The 18,433-nt window shown below is 38.6% G+C and overlaps 1 protein-coding gene across 5 annotated transcripts in view; it reads left to right on the forward strand.

The window, feature by feature from the left end:
• trabd (TraB domain containing) overlaps positions 1-12,422 on the forward strand; it is a 35,369-nt gene extending 22,947 nt beyond the window's left edge. For all 5 annotated transcript variants that reach the window (XM_078235554.1, XM_078235555.1, XM_078235557.1 and 2 more), the window contains 5 exons: positions 1,733-1,843; positions 2,898-3,037; positions 5,225-5,397; positions 6,881-6,992; positions 8,637-12,422. In XM_078235554.1, the coding sequence (XP_078091680.1) occupies positions 1,733-1,843; positions 2,898-3,037; positions 5,225-5,397; positions 6,881-6,992; positions 8,637-8,808 (708 nt within the window). In that variant the 3' untranslated portion in view covers positions 8,809-12,422. The remainder of the gene's footprint in view (positions 1-1,732; positions 1,844-2,897; positions 3,038-5,224; positions 5,398-6,880; positions 6,993-8,636) is intronic.
• The last annotated feature ends 6,011 nt before the right edge of the window (positions 12,423-18,433 follow it).

An 18,433-nucleotide genomic window follows, 5' to 3' on the forward strand; every position in this document is an offset into this window, starting at 1 on the left:
TCGATCTTCATTGTCAAACTTGCCTCCGTGATGGCACTCTAAACTCTTGAGTTAGAGAATTTCAGTGTTTATGGCTCACTTCAACATCTAAGTAAAACATCTGGGCTGACACTTCACTGCAGCACCTGGGTGCATTGCATGATTTGAGATGCTGACCTTCAGGTGAAACAAGCCTCTCAAAATATCTTATTGCACTGTTAAGACCAGGGTATTTCACTGCTGGCCATAATTTTTCTGTCAGCTCGCACCACCAAACACAGATTAACAGATTATTCATTATATTGTTTTTAGACTCTCATGTTTGCCTCAAAAAAATATATTGACTGCAGTTCAAAAGTAATTTGTTGCCTGCAGAGCATTTTGGGATGTGAATAACACTCTATAAGTTTAGTCCTTCTCCTGCCTTTCTCTGTACAGACTCTCTCTCTCTCGCCTGTCTTTTCCTCTACTTTATCTTTCCTCTTTCTCTTGTCTTTCCTTTTTCTCTATCCCCTCTTCCCCGGTAAAGCTAATAATACTCTGCTTTTTCCTTTTTGATATTTGATTTATTATTGTCACATGTATTAGAATACAGTGAAAAGTATTGTTTCTTGCGCGCTATGCAGACAAAGATACCGTACATGGGGAAGGAAAGGAGAGAGCGCAGACTGTAGTGTTACAGTCATAGCTAGGGTGTAGAGAAAGATCAACTTAATGCGAGTTAGGTCTATTCAAAAGTCTGGCAGCAGGAAAGAAGCTGTTTTTGAGTTGATACGTGATCTGAGACTTTTATATCTTTTTCCCGATGGAGGTCCTTGATTATTTCCAAGGCAGTGGGAAGTGTAGACCGTGTCAATGGATGGGAGGCTGGTTTGAGTGATGGACTGGGCTTCATTCGCGACCCTTTGTAGTTTTTTGCGATCTTGGGCAGAGCAGGAGCCATACCAAGCTGTGATACAACCGGAAAGAATGTTTTCTATGGTGCATCTGTAGAAGTTGGTGAGAGTTGTAGCAGACATACCAAATTTCCTTATTTCAAATATTCCAAAAATTCCAGTAACATTGAATGAGGAAGGTTTTTGTCACCCAGTTTAGGTTCATGCAAATTCATTCGAATCCAAGATTCTGTTTAAAATTTTTAATGATTATTTTGTATATCTAGATTCACCAATTTTATTAAATGGCTTTGCTTCCCTTATCTCTTGATTGCTTTCAGGGAGGAACAGAACTTGTCTACATATATCAACGGTGCAGTTTGATTTTGAAGGTGCACAGAGAAATTAAAATTGACTTTGCGTCTCCTGATCTCATTCCCGTTCTTATTTGTAGAATGCTTCTGTGTTCTTCTAAGAGTTAGCTTTTTGAATGGAAAACGGTAAACTTGGCAGTCAGCAAAATGAAAGCCCTTTTGAAAACAACCTGAGATGGTTTTCAGATGCACAGATTTACCTTCCCGGGACACAATTCTAGTTCTTTTCCCCCAAAAGTCTCGATAAATTTCTCAGTCAACCTTTATAAAGAATAAATGGGGTATTCTTTTTAAAGAAATATTTTTACAGATTGTTCATGCACTGGCAGTTATCTGTAAAAGTTGGTGTTTTAAACACTAATCAGCAAATTAAGCAGTGGTCAGTGTCATATCCTTTTGATACTTTTTGATGAATAACAAGAAGCTTTAGCTGAATGTAATGGTGAGTACCTAAATGCTTCTTTTGGCTGCTTAACAAGCATTTTTGCATCTATGTTTTAACAGAATGGAGTAATGTCTGGATTAATGCAGATGCTGTTGTTGAAGGTCTCTGCTCATATCACTGAACAGCTGGGTATGGCCCCAGGAGGCGAATTCAGGGAGGCCTTCAAGGAGGTAGGCATTCAGTTTTATAAGCTAACGTGTCTCTCGAAATTGAGAAGCCTCTCCTCGTGCTCATATATTCTGACCGCAACGACAATAAAATGCAATAAACTGGCATTTATTTTGAGTAATATATTTTAGCAAGATTTATGGGTAAATTGAGTGTGTATTTGAGTTGAATATTAAGGTCTTGTAAATTTGAGTTTCATTTATTCAAGAGTATGTGGAGTGGCTATAATACAAAGATATTCTATAAGCAACATCTTAATGTTACGTTTCAATGGTGTTTAATGAGTAATGAATGTTGGCCAAGACTTCCATACTGCTCTTTGAATACGACCATTGGATATTTTTAATTCACTCTCTGAATATGAGCATCACTGACTGACATGGTCAATATTACTGCCTCTCCTTAATTGTTTTTGAACAGTGGTGATGCGCAGCCTTTTTGAACTACTCCAGTGTGATTTAATAGAACTGAATCACTTGCTGGCACTTCAGAGGGTGGAATCAACCATGTTGGTGTGGAACTGGAGTCACAAACGTAGGACAGACTGAACAAGGACATCAGAATTCATACCCTAAAGGCCATTAGTTTTTTTATAACAGATTCTTGGCCACTTTCTCTGGCAACAGCTTTTTATTTCCATCTTTAAGTAGAATTCCAATTCTCAAGCTGTCATGATCAGCTATGAACTTGGATTGCTTGCAATATCAATCCATGATTCTAGATCACCCGTCAATTAACATAGCCATTAGGGTATCATGTCCCAGCAATGGTCCTCTCATCACATCTAAAAGATGACGCCTTCAACAGTACTCCCTTAATACTGTACTGCTATGCCAGTCTAGATTGTGCTCAAGTTCAAGTGAGGCTTGAACACTTTGAAGTGCAAGTATTCCCATTGAGTCAAGACTTGCAAGAAAAGGAGTGATATCCTCTTGATCATATATGTAATGGTCACCTATTTTGGAATAAAGGTTTCTGGATACTGAATGGTGTATTGACATGTAAACCTTTACGAAACATGCATTTCAAAAATATCTCAAATCTTCTGTGTTTCAGGCTGGAAAAGTGCCTTTTTGTAAGTTTCACCTTGGGGATAGGCCCATCCCCATCACTTTTAAAAGGGCCATTGCTGCACTTTCCATCTGGCAAAAGGTCAAATTAGCCTGGGGCCTCTGTTTCCTGTCTGATCCTATCAGGTATGAATAAATACTTCATAATTTCTGGGACTTGCATGCTTTAATCATGCTACTTATAACTGAACAATTTAAATTATACAACACTGGTGTTTTCTTGAAATATGAGATCAGGATCTGAAAAAAATGGTAAAATTAAAACATTCCATCAACGTCAATGGATGGGGTCTTCCTTAGACATGGTTATGTTAATCTTTTATTTTGTGATTAGGCTAAAAATATTTTCCTTGTTAAATAAGTCCTAATATAACTGTTTATGTCATGAGTGACCATCACAATTGCTGACTTCTAGCAAACATAGAGCCATAGTATCTGATATGATTACATTATTGTTGTACAGATAACATCTATTGTATGCTAATTTAGTAATTTTTCAGGATTGAAATCATCTTGATAAATCATTTAACCTTTCCTCTTGCAGTTTACAATGGAACAGAGTAGGCTATTCAGCTCCTTAAGCCTGTTCTATCATTCCATTAGATTATGGCTGATTTGTACTACACAGCTCAACTCTAGTTACCTCCATAACACGTGATACCCTTAATAATAAAAGTCTCAGTCATGATCTTGTTACAATTATGAGGATTATAAAACTACATTTTGGGACTGAAGCTTTAAATTAAGGGACATGTGATCTGTTTTGCAGTCTGCCTGACAGTAAATCTGTGTGTTTTAATTTTTAGACATCAAAAAAAGGCTTAGATTATGTTTCTTGCACTTAGAGACTGCTGCCATTGTCTCCATGTTTAAGTCTGTCAAAGTTCCAGAGAGGTGTTCAAGGTGCCATGTTTTAAACAGTTGTGCTGTAAACTGTCCATTTACTTCGAAGATGGAGGAAAGTGGAGTCCAAGATCACTAACAGTTCCACCTGAATGCGAGGTTAATGTGTTTCACATTGCCATGAGGAAGAGAGCAGAGGAAGCCATTTTTGAGATCAGGTCATAGGACTTCCCTACAAATCAGTGAATGTTACAGACAGGCAACAGAGGTTCTAGGGTCAGCAGAGAGAAAAGCCTGCTTTGCGATCTATCACTGCCAGATGTGGGAGGGAGACAGTCTCTAGTTGAATAGATACAGATGTATCCAAGATTCCGTGATATTGGTCCTGGTATGGCCAGTAGGGAAAAGGCTACTCAGAACAGGCTTTATTGCTGGTTTTGGATTTAAGAAAATCTCTGAAAACTAAAGGAAGTATCTGAAAGTGGTCACTTGAAATTACTCCATGGCAAAATGGGAATACGAGGAACCCACTGGAACTGTGGACTGCTTGATACAAGGACTGTAATTCCATGGGCAGTGCGATGGGTGGTGATTATAAAATGGGTGCATTCATTTTTATAGCTTAAAGTATAAGTTGCCTCCAAAAAGAAAAGTGTTTCGTTCATGGTGCTTTTAGTCATTCGTTACAGTAAATTTTTAAAATGTGAAATCTTGCTGCGTTGTTCTTTCAGCTAATAATTGGAAGATCATTTCTGATGCTGCCATATCTAATCACTTCAATTCAAACATCCCTCAATATTCTAAACTCATGGGAAAATAAATTTATGCAACCTGTCATAATTTAACCCAGGAGATCCCGGTATAATTCTGGTGCATTCTCCTAAGGCTAAAGTCCTTTAAGTTACAGTGCCCCAAAAGTTTCTGGCCAAGGGATCTGTGTAACTGAAAGATAACTTGGTCTCCTTTTTATTTAACCCCTTTAAAATGAAAACCATTATATCATTAGCTTTTCTGATTGTTTATTGTAGCTATGCAGTAGTTGTCGGTAATTTTTATACATGGATGCTTAAATTCCTTGGCTCCTCCTAGTGTGTGGCTAATTATGTTGTAACTCTGCTCATATGTATGCAACCTACTCCAAATTTAGAATCATCTGCAAACTTGGATATATAACTTCTATTATTTTATCCAAATATATGACGAAAGGCTGATCCTTGGAGAGAGCACCATGGCTCACTCCAACCAACCAATGTACATTTCCTGCTCTCTTATTTACCTCCTACTTCCATCTCTGCACTGAGGGTGTAGGACTGCTTTGTAAAACTGTAGATCAAATGCATAATAGACATGCAATTTTGAATTGGATATGAAAGATTTTTTTTTTTAAGCATTAAAAGAAATTAGACAAAGAGAAAAATAATGATAGGAAAATGTTTGTCCATAAATTTTTAACTAATCTATCTGTTTCAGTAAAGATGACGTAGAAAAGTGCAAACAAAAAGATCTCCTGGAACAGATGATGTCTGAAATGATTGGAGAGTTTCCTGACCTTCACCGTACAATTGTTGCCGAACGAGATGTTTATCTAGCATACATGCTGAAGCAGGCAGCAAAGCCATTAGAACTACCTCTGGCTTTAGGACGTAAGCATATAAACCAGCCTAGATTAAGATATTGTTGCCTGTACTTGGAATTCTCATTGGCATTGTGTTTAGCCCTCAAATATACAAGTCTCCCTGATAGCTAACTCTGGTTGTGCTGCTACCCAGCGCATTCCAAGGCTTGATCCCTAAACTCTGTTGATTTAGCTGATTTCGACCAAGGCAACAGCAATATACTATACATCGCCTCACCCAGGGTTTCTTCTATTGAATGCTACTTAGTGACCTCTGCTAGAAGTGCATTAGTGGAAAGACGGGGCTTCGTGGTGATTTTTTTGTTCCCACTTAGTCTGTCAATAAGTAGTTAAAGCTCATGAAGGATTATTTGGATTTGGATGAGAGAATGACTGGTTGCTATTATGCGTGAAACCAAACTGCAGCTAAAATCCATGCCTTCAGGGAAATAAGAGATGAAGAGGGACCCACGAATATTCAGGCTCCTGGGAAAAGTCTCAAATTGCTCCAGAGTCTCCAGATCCTGCTGAAAGAGTACGGCTGGAAAGACCTGGTGTTGCTGGCTTAATCTGGCTTCTCTTGCAGTCGCCTAGTACTCTTTTTCTCCAATGTATAGACCATGTAAAGTGGGATTGTCAATGGGGAAAGAAATTATTCAGCCCATAAATCCTATCTTAGTAATTCTGTTGGAATGCTTTTCAGGTGTGATACAGAATGCAGGGAAGGTTTTGAACGTAGGAATCAATAAGAATAATTGGTCCCAGGTTATGGCCAAAATTCTCCACAAGCAATTGCAATGTTTGGAGTCAATTTATTTAGGTTTTCCACTTCACTGAACAGGTTTGAGGGGCTGAATGGCCTATTCCTGTTCACACTTTGTGGCAATGAGTGATGAGAAGGCGTGAAAGTCCTAGAATTTAGGACAGGTTAAGCCATCATGAGTGTGTGCATGGTAATCTATGATGTGGAGATGCCGGTGTTGGACTGGGGTGGGCACAGCAAGAAGTCTCCCAACACCAGGTTAAAGTCTAACAGGTTTATTTGGTAGCACGAGCTTTCGGAGCGCCGCCCCTTCATCACTCACCTGATGAACGGGCAGCACTCCGAAAGCTCGTGCTACCAAATAAACCTGTTGGACTTTAACCTGGTGTTGTGAGACTTCTTATAGAGTAAATCTAGTTATCAACAAGTTTTATACAGTTCTGCCAAAGATTAGTATGCATGCTAATATGGTTTGACGTGACTGCAGTGAAAAGCAACAGATCTAATGGTTGGAACTGAGTTATGGGTACATGCATCAAAATTATTTTTCGTTGTGTAGCCTAAACAGTCACTGGATATCTAAATATATTTGTTATGGTCAGTATTTTTAATTGACAAGATCGTGTACAGTAGGACAATTGAGTAATTTGGTGTAATTTTCCATTTTATCCAGTTAAAAGGATTGATTATTGGGTTACACTGCATTTATCATAGGATCTGATAAGTTATTTTTCTATTCACCCCACAGCTGAGTCTAGCCAGCAAATACCATCTGTTGTGGTAGGAGTAGTTGGAATGGGTCACATACCTGGCATTGAGAAGAACTGGAATAATCTATTAAATATTCAAGAATTAATGAGGTAAAATCTGCCATAATCTTTCACCTGCAACAATTTTGTCTTGAGTTTGTGATGAGTAGCACTGAAACAAATACATGAAGAGATTCACATATAATACACAAATAAATTACTGTGTTCATGTATAGCTCCTCTTATTAATTCAAAATCTAGCAGATGACTCGATGAAATTACCTTTTTCTCAAACCAGAAATACTAATTATGTCCTTGGCTCTGAGGCCTGAAAGTATAAAATTCAGTTTGAAAGAGTTAACAATAAGCAAAGCATCTTGTACCAAGCCTATTATCATCTTCCTTCTGTATATCATGCATGATTAATTTGGGAAAACAGATTTTGGATTTGGACAAAAACTGGTGGTGAGAAAAATGAAAATTTGAAACTGCATGTCTTCCGTGGTTTTTTGATTAACTTTTTGTCTATGGAAAGTCCAGTGGAGGCTCAAATGCAGCAAGCCATCACATGGTGAGGAAGATCAAAGCAAACCTAGAAAACTTGAGTTGGGGCTTCCATGTTGCTGACAAACTGCCAATAGTTTGAACTGATGTGGGAGTTAGGCCAGAAGGATTTGGCAGGTTTGGCTACAGGTTGGCATTTGTAAGGAGGGAAGACAATATTTCGGATATGGGTGTTAGTTAGACCAAAAGCTAAGGGACACTGGAAAGTCCAGTCGGAGAAGGAATGAGGCCTTTATAAAATAGATTTTTCTGAAGCAGTTTTGGGCAGTCCAGTAGGAGTAGTGATCCAAGGGCATGAGTGAAATTGGTTTTGGAGAGATTGGTTTTGCTTCATCTAAAAAACATACAGGTTTTGTTTAGCGGATATCTAGAGCAACTATATATATCATCCCTGCTTGTTGTAGTATTTAAATCAATTTTTCTTTGGCATTCTAGAGTTAAAATACATTCTATACTTTATCAATACCAATCAGCGGTTTTATCATTAACTGCTGGTAATGGGGACAACCTCCCTGATTACTTCCTGAATTGCTTTAATAAAAACTCGAGTGTGGCAGCAACTCTCAACACCAGTCAGTCACTTATTAAAATATGTATTTTATACATATAAAACTTAGTAATTGATTGGTATGAAGCAAAAATGTTTGTCATTGCATCTGAATAACTTATGCAAATATGAATTACATAAAGGTGCATTCACCTGTAAATGGCCCCCCTATAATTAATGATATGAAGATGTTACAAAGTGTTGTGGTGAAAAGCCGTACTTTCAGTTGAGTGGGTATGCACATCCTATAGTTAGACAAAATGTCAGGAAATTCATAATTTAATGTGCCACTGAGGTACAAAGACCAGTAAAATTATGCTGAGTTAGCCAAGGTCGCCTGATACTGCAGTTCTTTTATCCTTGTTATCTTGTGAGGCAGAGGAGAAAAGGGTATAAGTTGTTGTGCCTCATTGCTGTTCAGGAGCTCCTTCTGAGGTATGCCAGTGATGGCAAAGTGCAAGGACAGTGTTGGAATCATAATTGACCATCCTAGTAGCCTACCTGTAGTGTTTGTACTGTTATGCAATATGCGGTTTATTGAATTGTACTTTTGATGCAGTATAATTCTTATCAGTTTGAGTTTATATGGTAATTTTTTTTTTTGTTGCTTCCTTCGACTAATTAATTTTGATTTTTTTTTACAGTGTTCCTCCACCATCATTGACGACTAAAGTATTCAAGTTTGCTATTAAAGTAACTCTTATGGGACTCATGGGCTATGGCTGCTACCGTGTGGGAAAAGGGACCATTCAGTTAGTGTTGTCAAGACCACTTATACAGAGATACCTCCACAAATTTACAAATGAAATATTCTAACTGAAAGCTAAAGAGTTTGATGACCTTTTACTTGATTAAAAGAAGTGCTGACGGCAAAAATGCAGGAAACCTTGCAATTTCAGTGCGTTTGTATTAGACTTCGAATTCAGTAATGCAAATGATGGATAAATTCTCATTACTTAAAAGCTCCATTTGGGAGTAGTCAGAAAATTTACCGATGCCATTCTGCGTAAAGACATCTCTCTTTTAACTCTGAGAGGAAACCTGTAATATGAATGGCTTGAGCTTAAGTCATCAGGTTACGGTATTTTAAGCCCATCGATTTTTGGGATGGTGGGGAACTTAAATTTACAAATGTTCGTATTTTGAAATACTGCAATAGTACTATCTATTTTCATTTAATGCAACATTAAGAGACACATGGTTCCACTGTTGCTTTAAAATCATGTTCAAATGCTGCTGAGAAAATCGTGTGATTATCTCAGATGTTCATAACTAGTAACCTGCACAAAATTGTTGTAGTAACTTTTCAGATATTAATATGAAGATTTTGACAATGTCCACATCCTAATAGCTGTACAGTTTACAACTCGAGATGCAACTAGTGGTTAACTTTTCTTTAGAATCTATAGGTTCACAAACGTTTATTTTGGTGGGTGATGGAATTCTACTAAAACAAATGAATATTTAAAATTATGATTCACTCTTTCAAAACTAACATGCATTCAGGATTTGCCATTTTAAAAGCAAGTATTTCAAAGAAGGTTTAAAAACTGGCCTTTTTTTTTCCCCCTTGCTAATAATTTCCCTTTCCATCTCCTGAACTTATTGACACCTTGCTGGTGGTGATGAACAGGTGCTAGGTGCCCCCAGTACCATGGTCGATTTTGCATGATTCATGTGCGAGTTATAGTGCATCCTGACAGGATATTTCACAAGGGATTTTGCAGTCATGCCACAGCCTTGTTAAAAATGTAAGCTTCCAGTGTAGTGGGAACTTCTCCCCTTGCTCACCTTCACCAAAATCACTTGCTGAGCATTTGAAATTGGAAAAGTATTTAGTAGCAAGAAAGTGAAAGCTGTTTTTGTAGTTTCTTCCCCACGTTTCTCTCTCTCCCCCCCCCCCCCCCCCCCCCGCCCTCCACCCAATGTCATTACCCCACCTTTGTCACATGAAAGTAATGTCCTACAGGATTCATAACCAATAAATGCCAATCCATTCAGACTGAAAGCAGCATCTCTGTGCAGCTTGTAACTGAGGACATAATAAATTTGTAGGCTTTTAGATCTCTTATCACGGTATGTCACTTCTATTTATAGACTGATGACATATAAAACAGTAATTTGCGGTTGTCTCAGTCTGTAAAGTTGCTGAATCTTATAGGTTACTTTTATTCAGAATTTGTATCTCTGTTAAATGTCTATTTTCGAATCATCAAGGAATATAGCAAGTGTTACCTAAACAATATAAACTATGTGCACTTTTTGTGAATCTGCATTGCCTTGATAGTGCTTGCTTGGCTACTTATATTCTATATTTGTAGGACCAGTGTTACCTTCAGCAAAGAAGCATTATCCTCAGGTTATATTATGTAATGCAGAATGTGCAGGAAAGTGTTGAGTAAAAAAAGCAGTAATTTATAATTTCAGAATGTGTGTTGCACCTTTTCATTTGAACAGTAGAATTGTGTGTGTAATATATTTGTATATAACCATGCAGTTCTCTTAAAAAGAAAAGGGCTCAATTAATTTTTTGTTAGCTTTTGGGTGTTTGGGAAATAAAAATATGCATCATGATGCCTTCTGTAGATGGGTGTGATGTGTACTACAAAACATCTCAGTTTGTATCTCTAGTATGACTGATTTTTAACATTTTTTAAACTAATTCGGCATGGAAATGGGAGGGAGCGAAAAGGGTGCAGTGAAAATCCATGTTTGCATCAGGAATTTGACTGCATTACATGTGTTGTCTTCTATGTTAAAATAGCTATCAGAATGTGACTTGCACATCCCTCTTTCGTAGCTGTGAATATCTTTACTGAAGGCAGAAATTGCATGCTAAAACAATGGTTAATCAGATTTGGAGCAGATTGCAAGTGTAAAATTATGGATCACAACAGCATTTGAGCTGGTATTTATAGATGGAGTTCTGAATATTTTTTGAAGGTTTTTTTTTGGGGCACCTTTGCAATTTTGTCATTCTGATGGAGTGAAGCTACTTTCTCGGAGGCTTTGATAGCATTTTGAAGCAAGTTGAATACACATACTTTCATATCTGCTTTTGTTATGGTACTATTTAATTTTCTTAATAGGATTAAATTATATGGAGAAATGGGCAGTAATTTAAAATGTCTGAATGGTCAATCCCACAATAAAGGGCCTTGCAATTCCGGCTGTGGGTCCTTCATACTAAACTGTATTTTAAAATGACTGGACATAACCATAATGTGATTTTCAATCATTGTTTTTGTTAACAAAGAGAAAACATATCTGTTGCCATATATTAAATCCCTTCACAACTGAAGTAATTGAAAATGAAATTGGGTGTTCAGTAGTGCCTATGTACAAATAATCACACCCTTCTGCTTTAAATGTAACTGCAAGGAAAATTTCCCAGGATAGTTTTTTTCTAAAGAAACAGCATGGGGATTCCTTATTTTGAACCTTTTTACACAAAGCATACACACTGTTTTTATTACAGTATTCTGCAATTCAGATTCACCCTGAAAACTTAACTCTGCCTTACGTGAAAATAGAACGAAAAATAAAACTGCTACTGAGCATTTTTTTGTATACATGCAATTCATGTTAAGTGTGAAAGTTTGAAAAGGCACATTATTAATTATGCTCAAATTTGTCTGTTACCTGTCAGTAGTCTTGTACAACCATGTTTTCCGGTTTAAAAAATAAATCTGCATTTTATTGCAATGCAATGTAAAGATAAATGGGCCTATTTAGACTACCTGTGACCATGTTGGATTCTGACAAAGATCAATGAATGTAGCCCATGTATGTATTGTACATTAGAACTAATGAAATCCAAATTCTAGTTGGAGAAGATTAAACACCAATAAATCCATGGAAATTAGCAGTAATGTTGAGCTGGTCAGTGGCTTTAGTTTTAACAGTATTTTGGCCTGCACTTTCCAGAACATAACATGCTTAACACTACCTATAAATAATTGAAAATGTGACTAAAGTACAGCAAAATATTATTTAGATCATGATTTCTAGCCATTCCTGGTCCTAAGACTTGTTTGCTGAAATGTTTTTTTTTGTTTTTTGAGGTTACATTCCCTGGCTGTTTTCAAAATTGTACCAAAAATAATTGATATTTATTGAGTGTTATCTACTGTGTGATGCCTAGCTGGGCTTCATTTCTGCTTCTCAGGTACTGTACTTTGATTTTAAAAATATCAATGGTTACAACTTCTCCTTGGTTGGGCCTTGAAATATAAAAAGCCATGTTTTCCAAACATCCAGCTATGGGGTATGTTTTCTGTGCTGTGTATCTCTCCATTTGTGATGTAACTATAAAAATCAAACCCATCTTCAGTTTCTGTAGGATTGTGCCTTTTAACAGCTAAATGTTCTGGGATATTGCAGATCATAATGATAACGTAAGTGTAGAAATAAAGTTTTACAGAGATTTTAACTGTTTGTTATTAATTTTCTCTTTAAATATCCTCGATCTGACCAGATGTATCTTGTATTAAAATCACTTAAGGAAAGGTTCACGATTTAACTGAATATCACAGATTTGCTATGCATCTGTTCCAACTCTCCTGTGTGCAACCACCTTACTCACTGGCAAGAAAACACACCTGTAAATTCAAGTATCCTTGCACACAAAATAATCTGGACACACAACACAAACACACTCAATTTGCCAGTTTGGCTGTATGTTCTTCCTAATTCTTTTATTTTTTCCCCCCTCTCAAAAGAGGGCAGATTTTCGAGCAAAAATACTGTGCATATATCACTTAACTCAGTCAGAAACATTTTATTTAGATTGCCTAAACCAGGCTTGTTCAATAAGGCATTCCACGGACTGGAATGTGGCACACCACGCCTCATCTGGCTGGGAACGTGAGTGGGGCCCAGGGCACAAAGTTGGACCCATCAGAGGCTGGAGAGAATGGTGTAGGGATGGGGGGAGTGGCAGACAGAAAAGGGGCCTGAGAGCTGGACCCACATACACTCTAATCGTCATCTTTATCTATGACTCTTAAATTAGCAGTTTATTGCTTTGACCTTTTTTTTGCTCAGCAACTTGTTTCTTTTCAGCTATAATAAAAATCATATTTAATATTCTGCCAAACCTTATCCTTCTGAAATTTGCTTATTGGCCCCTTGAGTGAGAAACGAGTTGAAGTGGAGCTCATGCGTGGAATCTTTTACCGTCAGTATGCTGTTGCAGCTGCATCTACCACACAGTTTTTGCTGACCAGGAGACTCCCAACTCTTAGCGCCTGCCATAAACACATTGGAAGGATTTACAAGTTGACAATCAACCTACTTGGCCACACCTTGAACACATCTTCTGTGGTTATCAAGTCCCAGTTTGGAACTTGAACCCAAGAACTTCTAGCTCAGCAGTAGGGAAGCTACTCACGAGACCATCTTGCAAACTTGCATAGTTTGAAATGGTCGTGAACTCCAGCAGCAATCCTGGGAAGCCCCCAAGAGTTCTTTATACCTGAATCCGATTTCTGGAACAAAATGCTGCATGTCATTGCAGGGAGAAAATGCATATTCGGTCCTTTGCAAAGAGAAGCTGTACCTATTTCCTCGTAGCTTGGTTTGGAAATCCTTGAGCGTGCTGATTTTTAATTAAATGGCCAAAAAGACTAAAAGGTTTTAAGTGCAATAATTTTAAGCAAATGCATCCATCAATTTTAGCACCATAATCTGTTCAATTAAATGATAGAGTTCATACAGTAATGATCGGATATTAATCAAAATCGCACTGTGGCTCATTTATTTTATGTATTCTAAAATCTTTAAACTCTTCATTGGGCTGTTATAACCGGCCGTTTTGCTGTTTCCTAAAAAAGGAATTTCCATATCTCATTTTAAAGTTCCACAAATTCACTATCTCTGTCAGCTATGAGTAAAAGAATAAAAGTTCAAATATCCCTTTTAAATTTTAAAATTTATTTCACAATGAAAAGATTGGTGAGCATGCAAAACAGGTGGCTCGGTGGCACAGTGGTCAGCACTGCTGCCTCAGTGCCAGGAACCCAGGTTCAATTCTGGCCTTGGGTCACTGTGCGGACTTTGCACGTTCTCCCTGTGTCAGTGTGGATCTCCCCCAGATGCTCCGGTTTCCTCCCACCTTCCAAAGATGTGTGGGTGAGGTTGATTAGCCATGCTAAATTGACCCTAGTGTCAGGGGGTTAGCAGGGTAAATATGTGGGGTTATGGAATAGGGCCTGGGTGGGATTGTGGTCGGTGCAGACTTGATGGGTTAAATGGCCTCCTTGTGCACTAGTGATTCTATGAAAATGAAACCAGATAGTTATTGGAATTTCAATAGTGCCATCTGCTGTTTAAAGATGCACTCTAACTGGCTTTGTTATATTGGTGCACTTTTTGTCAATGTGTAAGTTGCACTTGACATAAACGCTGCCAAATGTACCCCATTCACTAAATCCTTAAATTTAAAACTACATTTATTAAACGGCAGTTCCACTTATTGTTCTTAAATGTTCACCAGTTTATTCACAAAGCTCCTGTGACTAATGTTCAGAAGCATATTCAAGAGCAAAATAGCACAAGTCATGAAAATCTGAGATTAGAAAAAAACAAATGTTGGAAATACCCAGCTGGCTAGATAGCAACAATGGTGAGAAACTGCTGATGTTTCAGACTGATACCTATTCTGATGAAGGTCAATTACCTGAAAAGATAACTCAACTTCTTTCTTCAGTGTTGCTGCCTAACTAGCTCAGTATTTCCAGTATTTTCTGTTTTTTATCTCGAAACGAAAACTGGTTTCCAAATGGCTTCCTGGAAAGCACAGTGTTAAGGACCAGAGCAGAAACTCCAATGTTTATTATGAAGTTAGCCTAGACCTCAACTATTTTTGATTTTGGCATTAGTGAGAGCGCAAAGTCTTTCACTCCAGGTGTGATTCTATTAACCCATTAGGAAGCATTTATTAAAACAAACATCACTTAACACAATTAAAATACAACTAAAAGAATTAGTATAACTTTTACCAACTGAAATACTTGAACATGACAAAGTATACATAACTCTTAACTGCTAGCTATTTCTATTCCAATTTAAATACTATCCCCATAGATGTAAATTCCTCTTCAGAATCAGTTATCAAGACACAGGCTTACGTGAATTCCCAATCTTCCAGGCTCTTAACCCCACTCGACTGAGAATCATAATCCCTACAGTGCAGAAGGAGATCATTTGGCCCATCAAGCCTGCCTCGGCAACAATCCCACCCATGCCCTATCCCGTAGCCCCATATATTTACCTGACTAATTCCCATGACACTAAGGGACAATTTAGCATAGCCAATTCACCTAACCCGCACATCTTTGCAGTGTGGGAGGAAACCCATGCAGAAATGGGGAGAACGTGCAAATTCCATACAGATGATGACCTGAGGCTGGAATTGAACCCGGGTCCCTGGAGATGTGAGGCAGTAGTTCCACTGTGCCATCATGCTGCGCTAAAGAGAGATACCCATCTTGATTCTCAGATGACAGCCTCCAGAAGAAAACTGTCTTCACACAGCAGAAACCCAATCTCGAGGAGAAAACACCTCTTGCCTTTTGCAGACCTCTGATCTTCAATTGCAGGTCCCAGACTTCAATTTCCAGAGAGAAAGAAGAGCTACTGTTACTTTTCAAACTCAAACTGCAACTGCCTGCTTTTTTTTCTCACTGTAAGCCCAGCTCCGTGCACGCACAAGTCAATCAACCCAATAAACCATACTGTGAAACCCTGGGGGACACTTGTCAAAATAACAAAAATGCATTAGTCCTGATTAAAACGAACACTCCAATAATTATAAACAATTATCCTTCTGCATGTTTAGCATGTGGGCTGCAGGGTGTAGACAATTGGGCAACGTCTAACAGAGCCACCTTATGAACAAACCCTTCACCAGAAACGTGACACAAAATACATTTCTTAAAGGCACAGAATCATCACAGTAGAAACTCCAGTATGGCAGTACTTTTACTCAGCTGCACCTGGCTGACAATGGTTTGAATTATTGCTTTCATGGCACTTTCAAACAAATATCTCTTTTGTTTTAGATCCATATCTGAAACTTGCAACATTCATCCACCCTGACTGACTTGGCTGTGGTGATTTCTAATTTTCAAAAGAGTTTTGTCCACTATTATGATGATCAAGCAACAATATGTTGGTGCAGAGGACGAAATTCCACATTGCCTGCTTCAAGAAGACCCTTCCCTGGTAATGTTATCGCTCACATGTTGGTCATCTTGCAGCCTGCAATGTGGAATTTGGACCCTGAGCCAGTATTTTAAAAGTTGCTTGTTTTGTTGGAACCACTCTGCATTTTCACTGGCATTGGAGTTGATCATTAACTTAGCTGAAACCAGGTTTGCTGAATCTTCTATCCCTTCTACACAGCCAACAAAGGTTTTGTTCTGGTAACCCCTTTGGCACTGCACTAGAAAGTAGGCAATCCTATAGATCAGATGATTACACTGAATAACTTATAGTTCATATTTATGAAATATGGGCATAATACTTTCTTCCACAAGACTGATTGGCTTTTGACCCTATCCTTCAAGATTAATAATCCTACCATCTTCCCACTGCAACATGGAGCAGAATATCAGATGGCCCCCAAAGCTCAATACAGCCTATGGTAAGTTAACAGATTTCACCTGAAGTTGCAGTTTGACAATTGACTTCACTACCCTGTTAGAGAGAAAAATAAAAAATACACCAGTCCCCACTTCTGTTTTCTATCAGTGATTTGTGCTGCATTGTGGTATTCCAGTGAGGACTGGATTTGGCTTGGGAATGATGTCCTACACTGTTAAATGATCTGCCAATGTTCACTATTGGGGTCATTGAGTTTGAAGAGTTGCCATTTGAGCAAGATACCATAGCACAACTTGTACCTATAGAATTGTACATTGCAAAAGTAAGTACCATCATGTTTTGGGGAGAGTGGGGTGGCGGCAGTATAGGGATTGGCGAGGAGAGAAATTTTGAAAATAAGATTTAGCATTTGCACTTTGGGTTTGCACACTATTTTCATACGAACATACAACTTAGGAACAGGAGGAGGCCACTTGTCCTCTTGAGCCTGCTGTGCCATTCAATACTTCAACCTCACATTCCTGCCTACCGCTAATAACCTTTCATCCCCTTGTTAATCAAGAGTCTATGCAGCTCTGCCTCAGAAATATTCAAAGACTTTGCTTCCACTGTCTTTAGAGAAAGTGAGTTCCAGAGACTCACAACCCTCAAGAGAAAAAAATTCTCCTTATCTCTGTCTTAAATGAGTGACCCCTTTTTTATAAACAGCGGCCTCTAGATTCTAGATCCTCCGACAAGAGGAAACATCCACGCTGTAAATACCCCTCGGGGGTCTTAAAGGTTTCAATCAAGTCGCATCTTTGAAATGACTACAACGAGGCACGTGAGGTTGGCCTCTTGGAGTATGAACTCCCTGATTGAGATCGATAGTAATTGTAAGTTATTGATAAATGGATGGCATTAGCCATTGCTAATGCATCTTTCATATTCGTATTTTGAATATTTGTAATTGTTTTTGTAATAACATATTTGTAATAAACAAAAGAAATCCCTGATTGAGGTCATGATTTCCAGCCCAATCAGAGAGCCTGACTGTATATAAAAATACAAACCTAAACTCTCCAATCTTTCCTTGTAAGACAGCGTGCCCATTCCTGGTATGAACCTAGTAAACCTTATCTGAACTGATGTGGAGATGCCGGGGTGGACAAGATGAGAGGCCACATGACACCAGGGGTGGCACGGTGACACAGTGGTTAGCACTGCTGCCTCACAGCACCAGGGATCCAGGTTCAATTCCAGCCTCAGGTGGCAGTCTGTGGAGTTTGCACGTTCTCCCCGTCTCTGCGTGGGTTTCCTCCGGCTGCTCCATTTTCCTCCCACAGCCCAAAGATGTGCGGGTTAGGTTGATTGGCTATGCTAAATTGACCCTTCATGACAGGGGGACTAGGGTAAATATGGGGGGTTACAGGGATAGGGCGTGGGTGGGATTGTTGTCGGTGCAGGCTCAATGGGCCAAATGGCCTCTTCCTGCACTGGAGGGATTCTATGATTCTATAGGGTATAGTCGAACAAGTTTATTTGAAATCACAAGCTGTTGGAGCGCTGCTCCTTCACCTGACAAAGGAGCAGCGCTCCGAAAGCTTGTGATTTCAAATAAACCTATTGGACTATAACCTGGTGTCGTATGACCTCTCACCTTTGCTGAACTGCTAATGCATTTACATCTTTCCTTAAATACAGAGATCAATGCTGCATACAAAGAACAAAGAAATGTACAGCACAGGAACAGGCCCTTCGGCCCTCCAAGCCTGTGCCGACCATGGTACCCTAACTAAAAAAAATCTTCTGCCCTTACTCAGTCTGTATCGCTCTATTCCCTCCCTATTCATGT

Source organism: Mustelus asterias, chromosome 19, assembly GCF_964213995.1.
Source record: "Mustelus asterias chromosome 19, sMusAst1.hap1.1, whole genome shotgun sequence".
NCBI classification, from domain to species: Eukaryota; Metazoa; Chordata; class Chondrichthyes; order Carcharhiniformes; family Triakidae; genus Mustelus; species Mustelus asterias.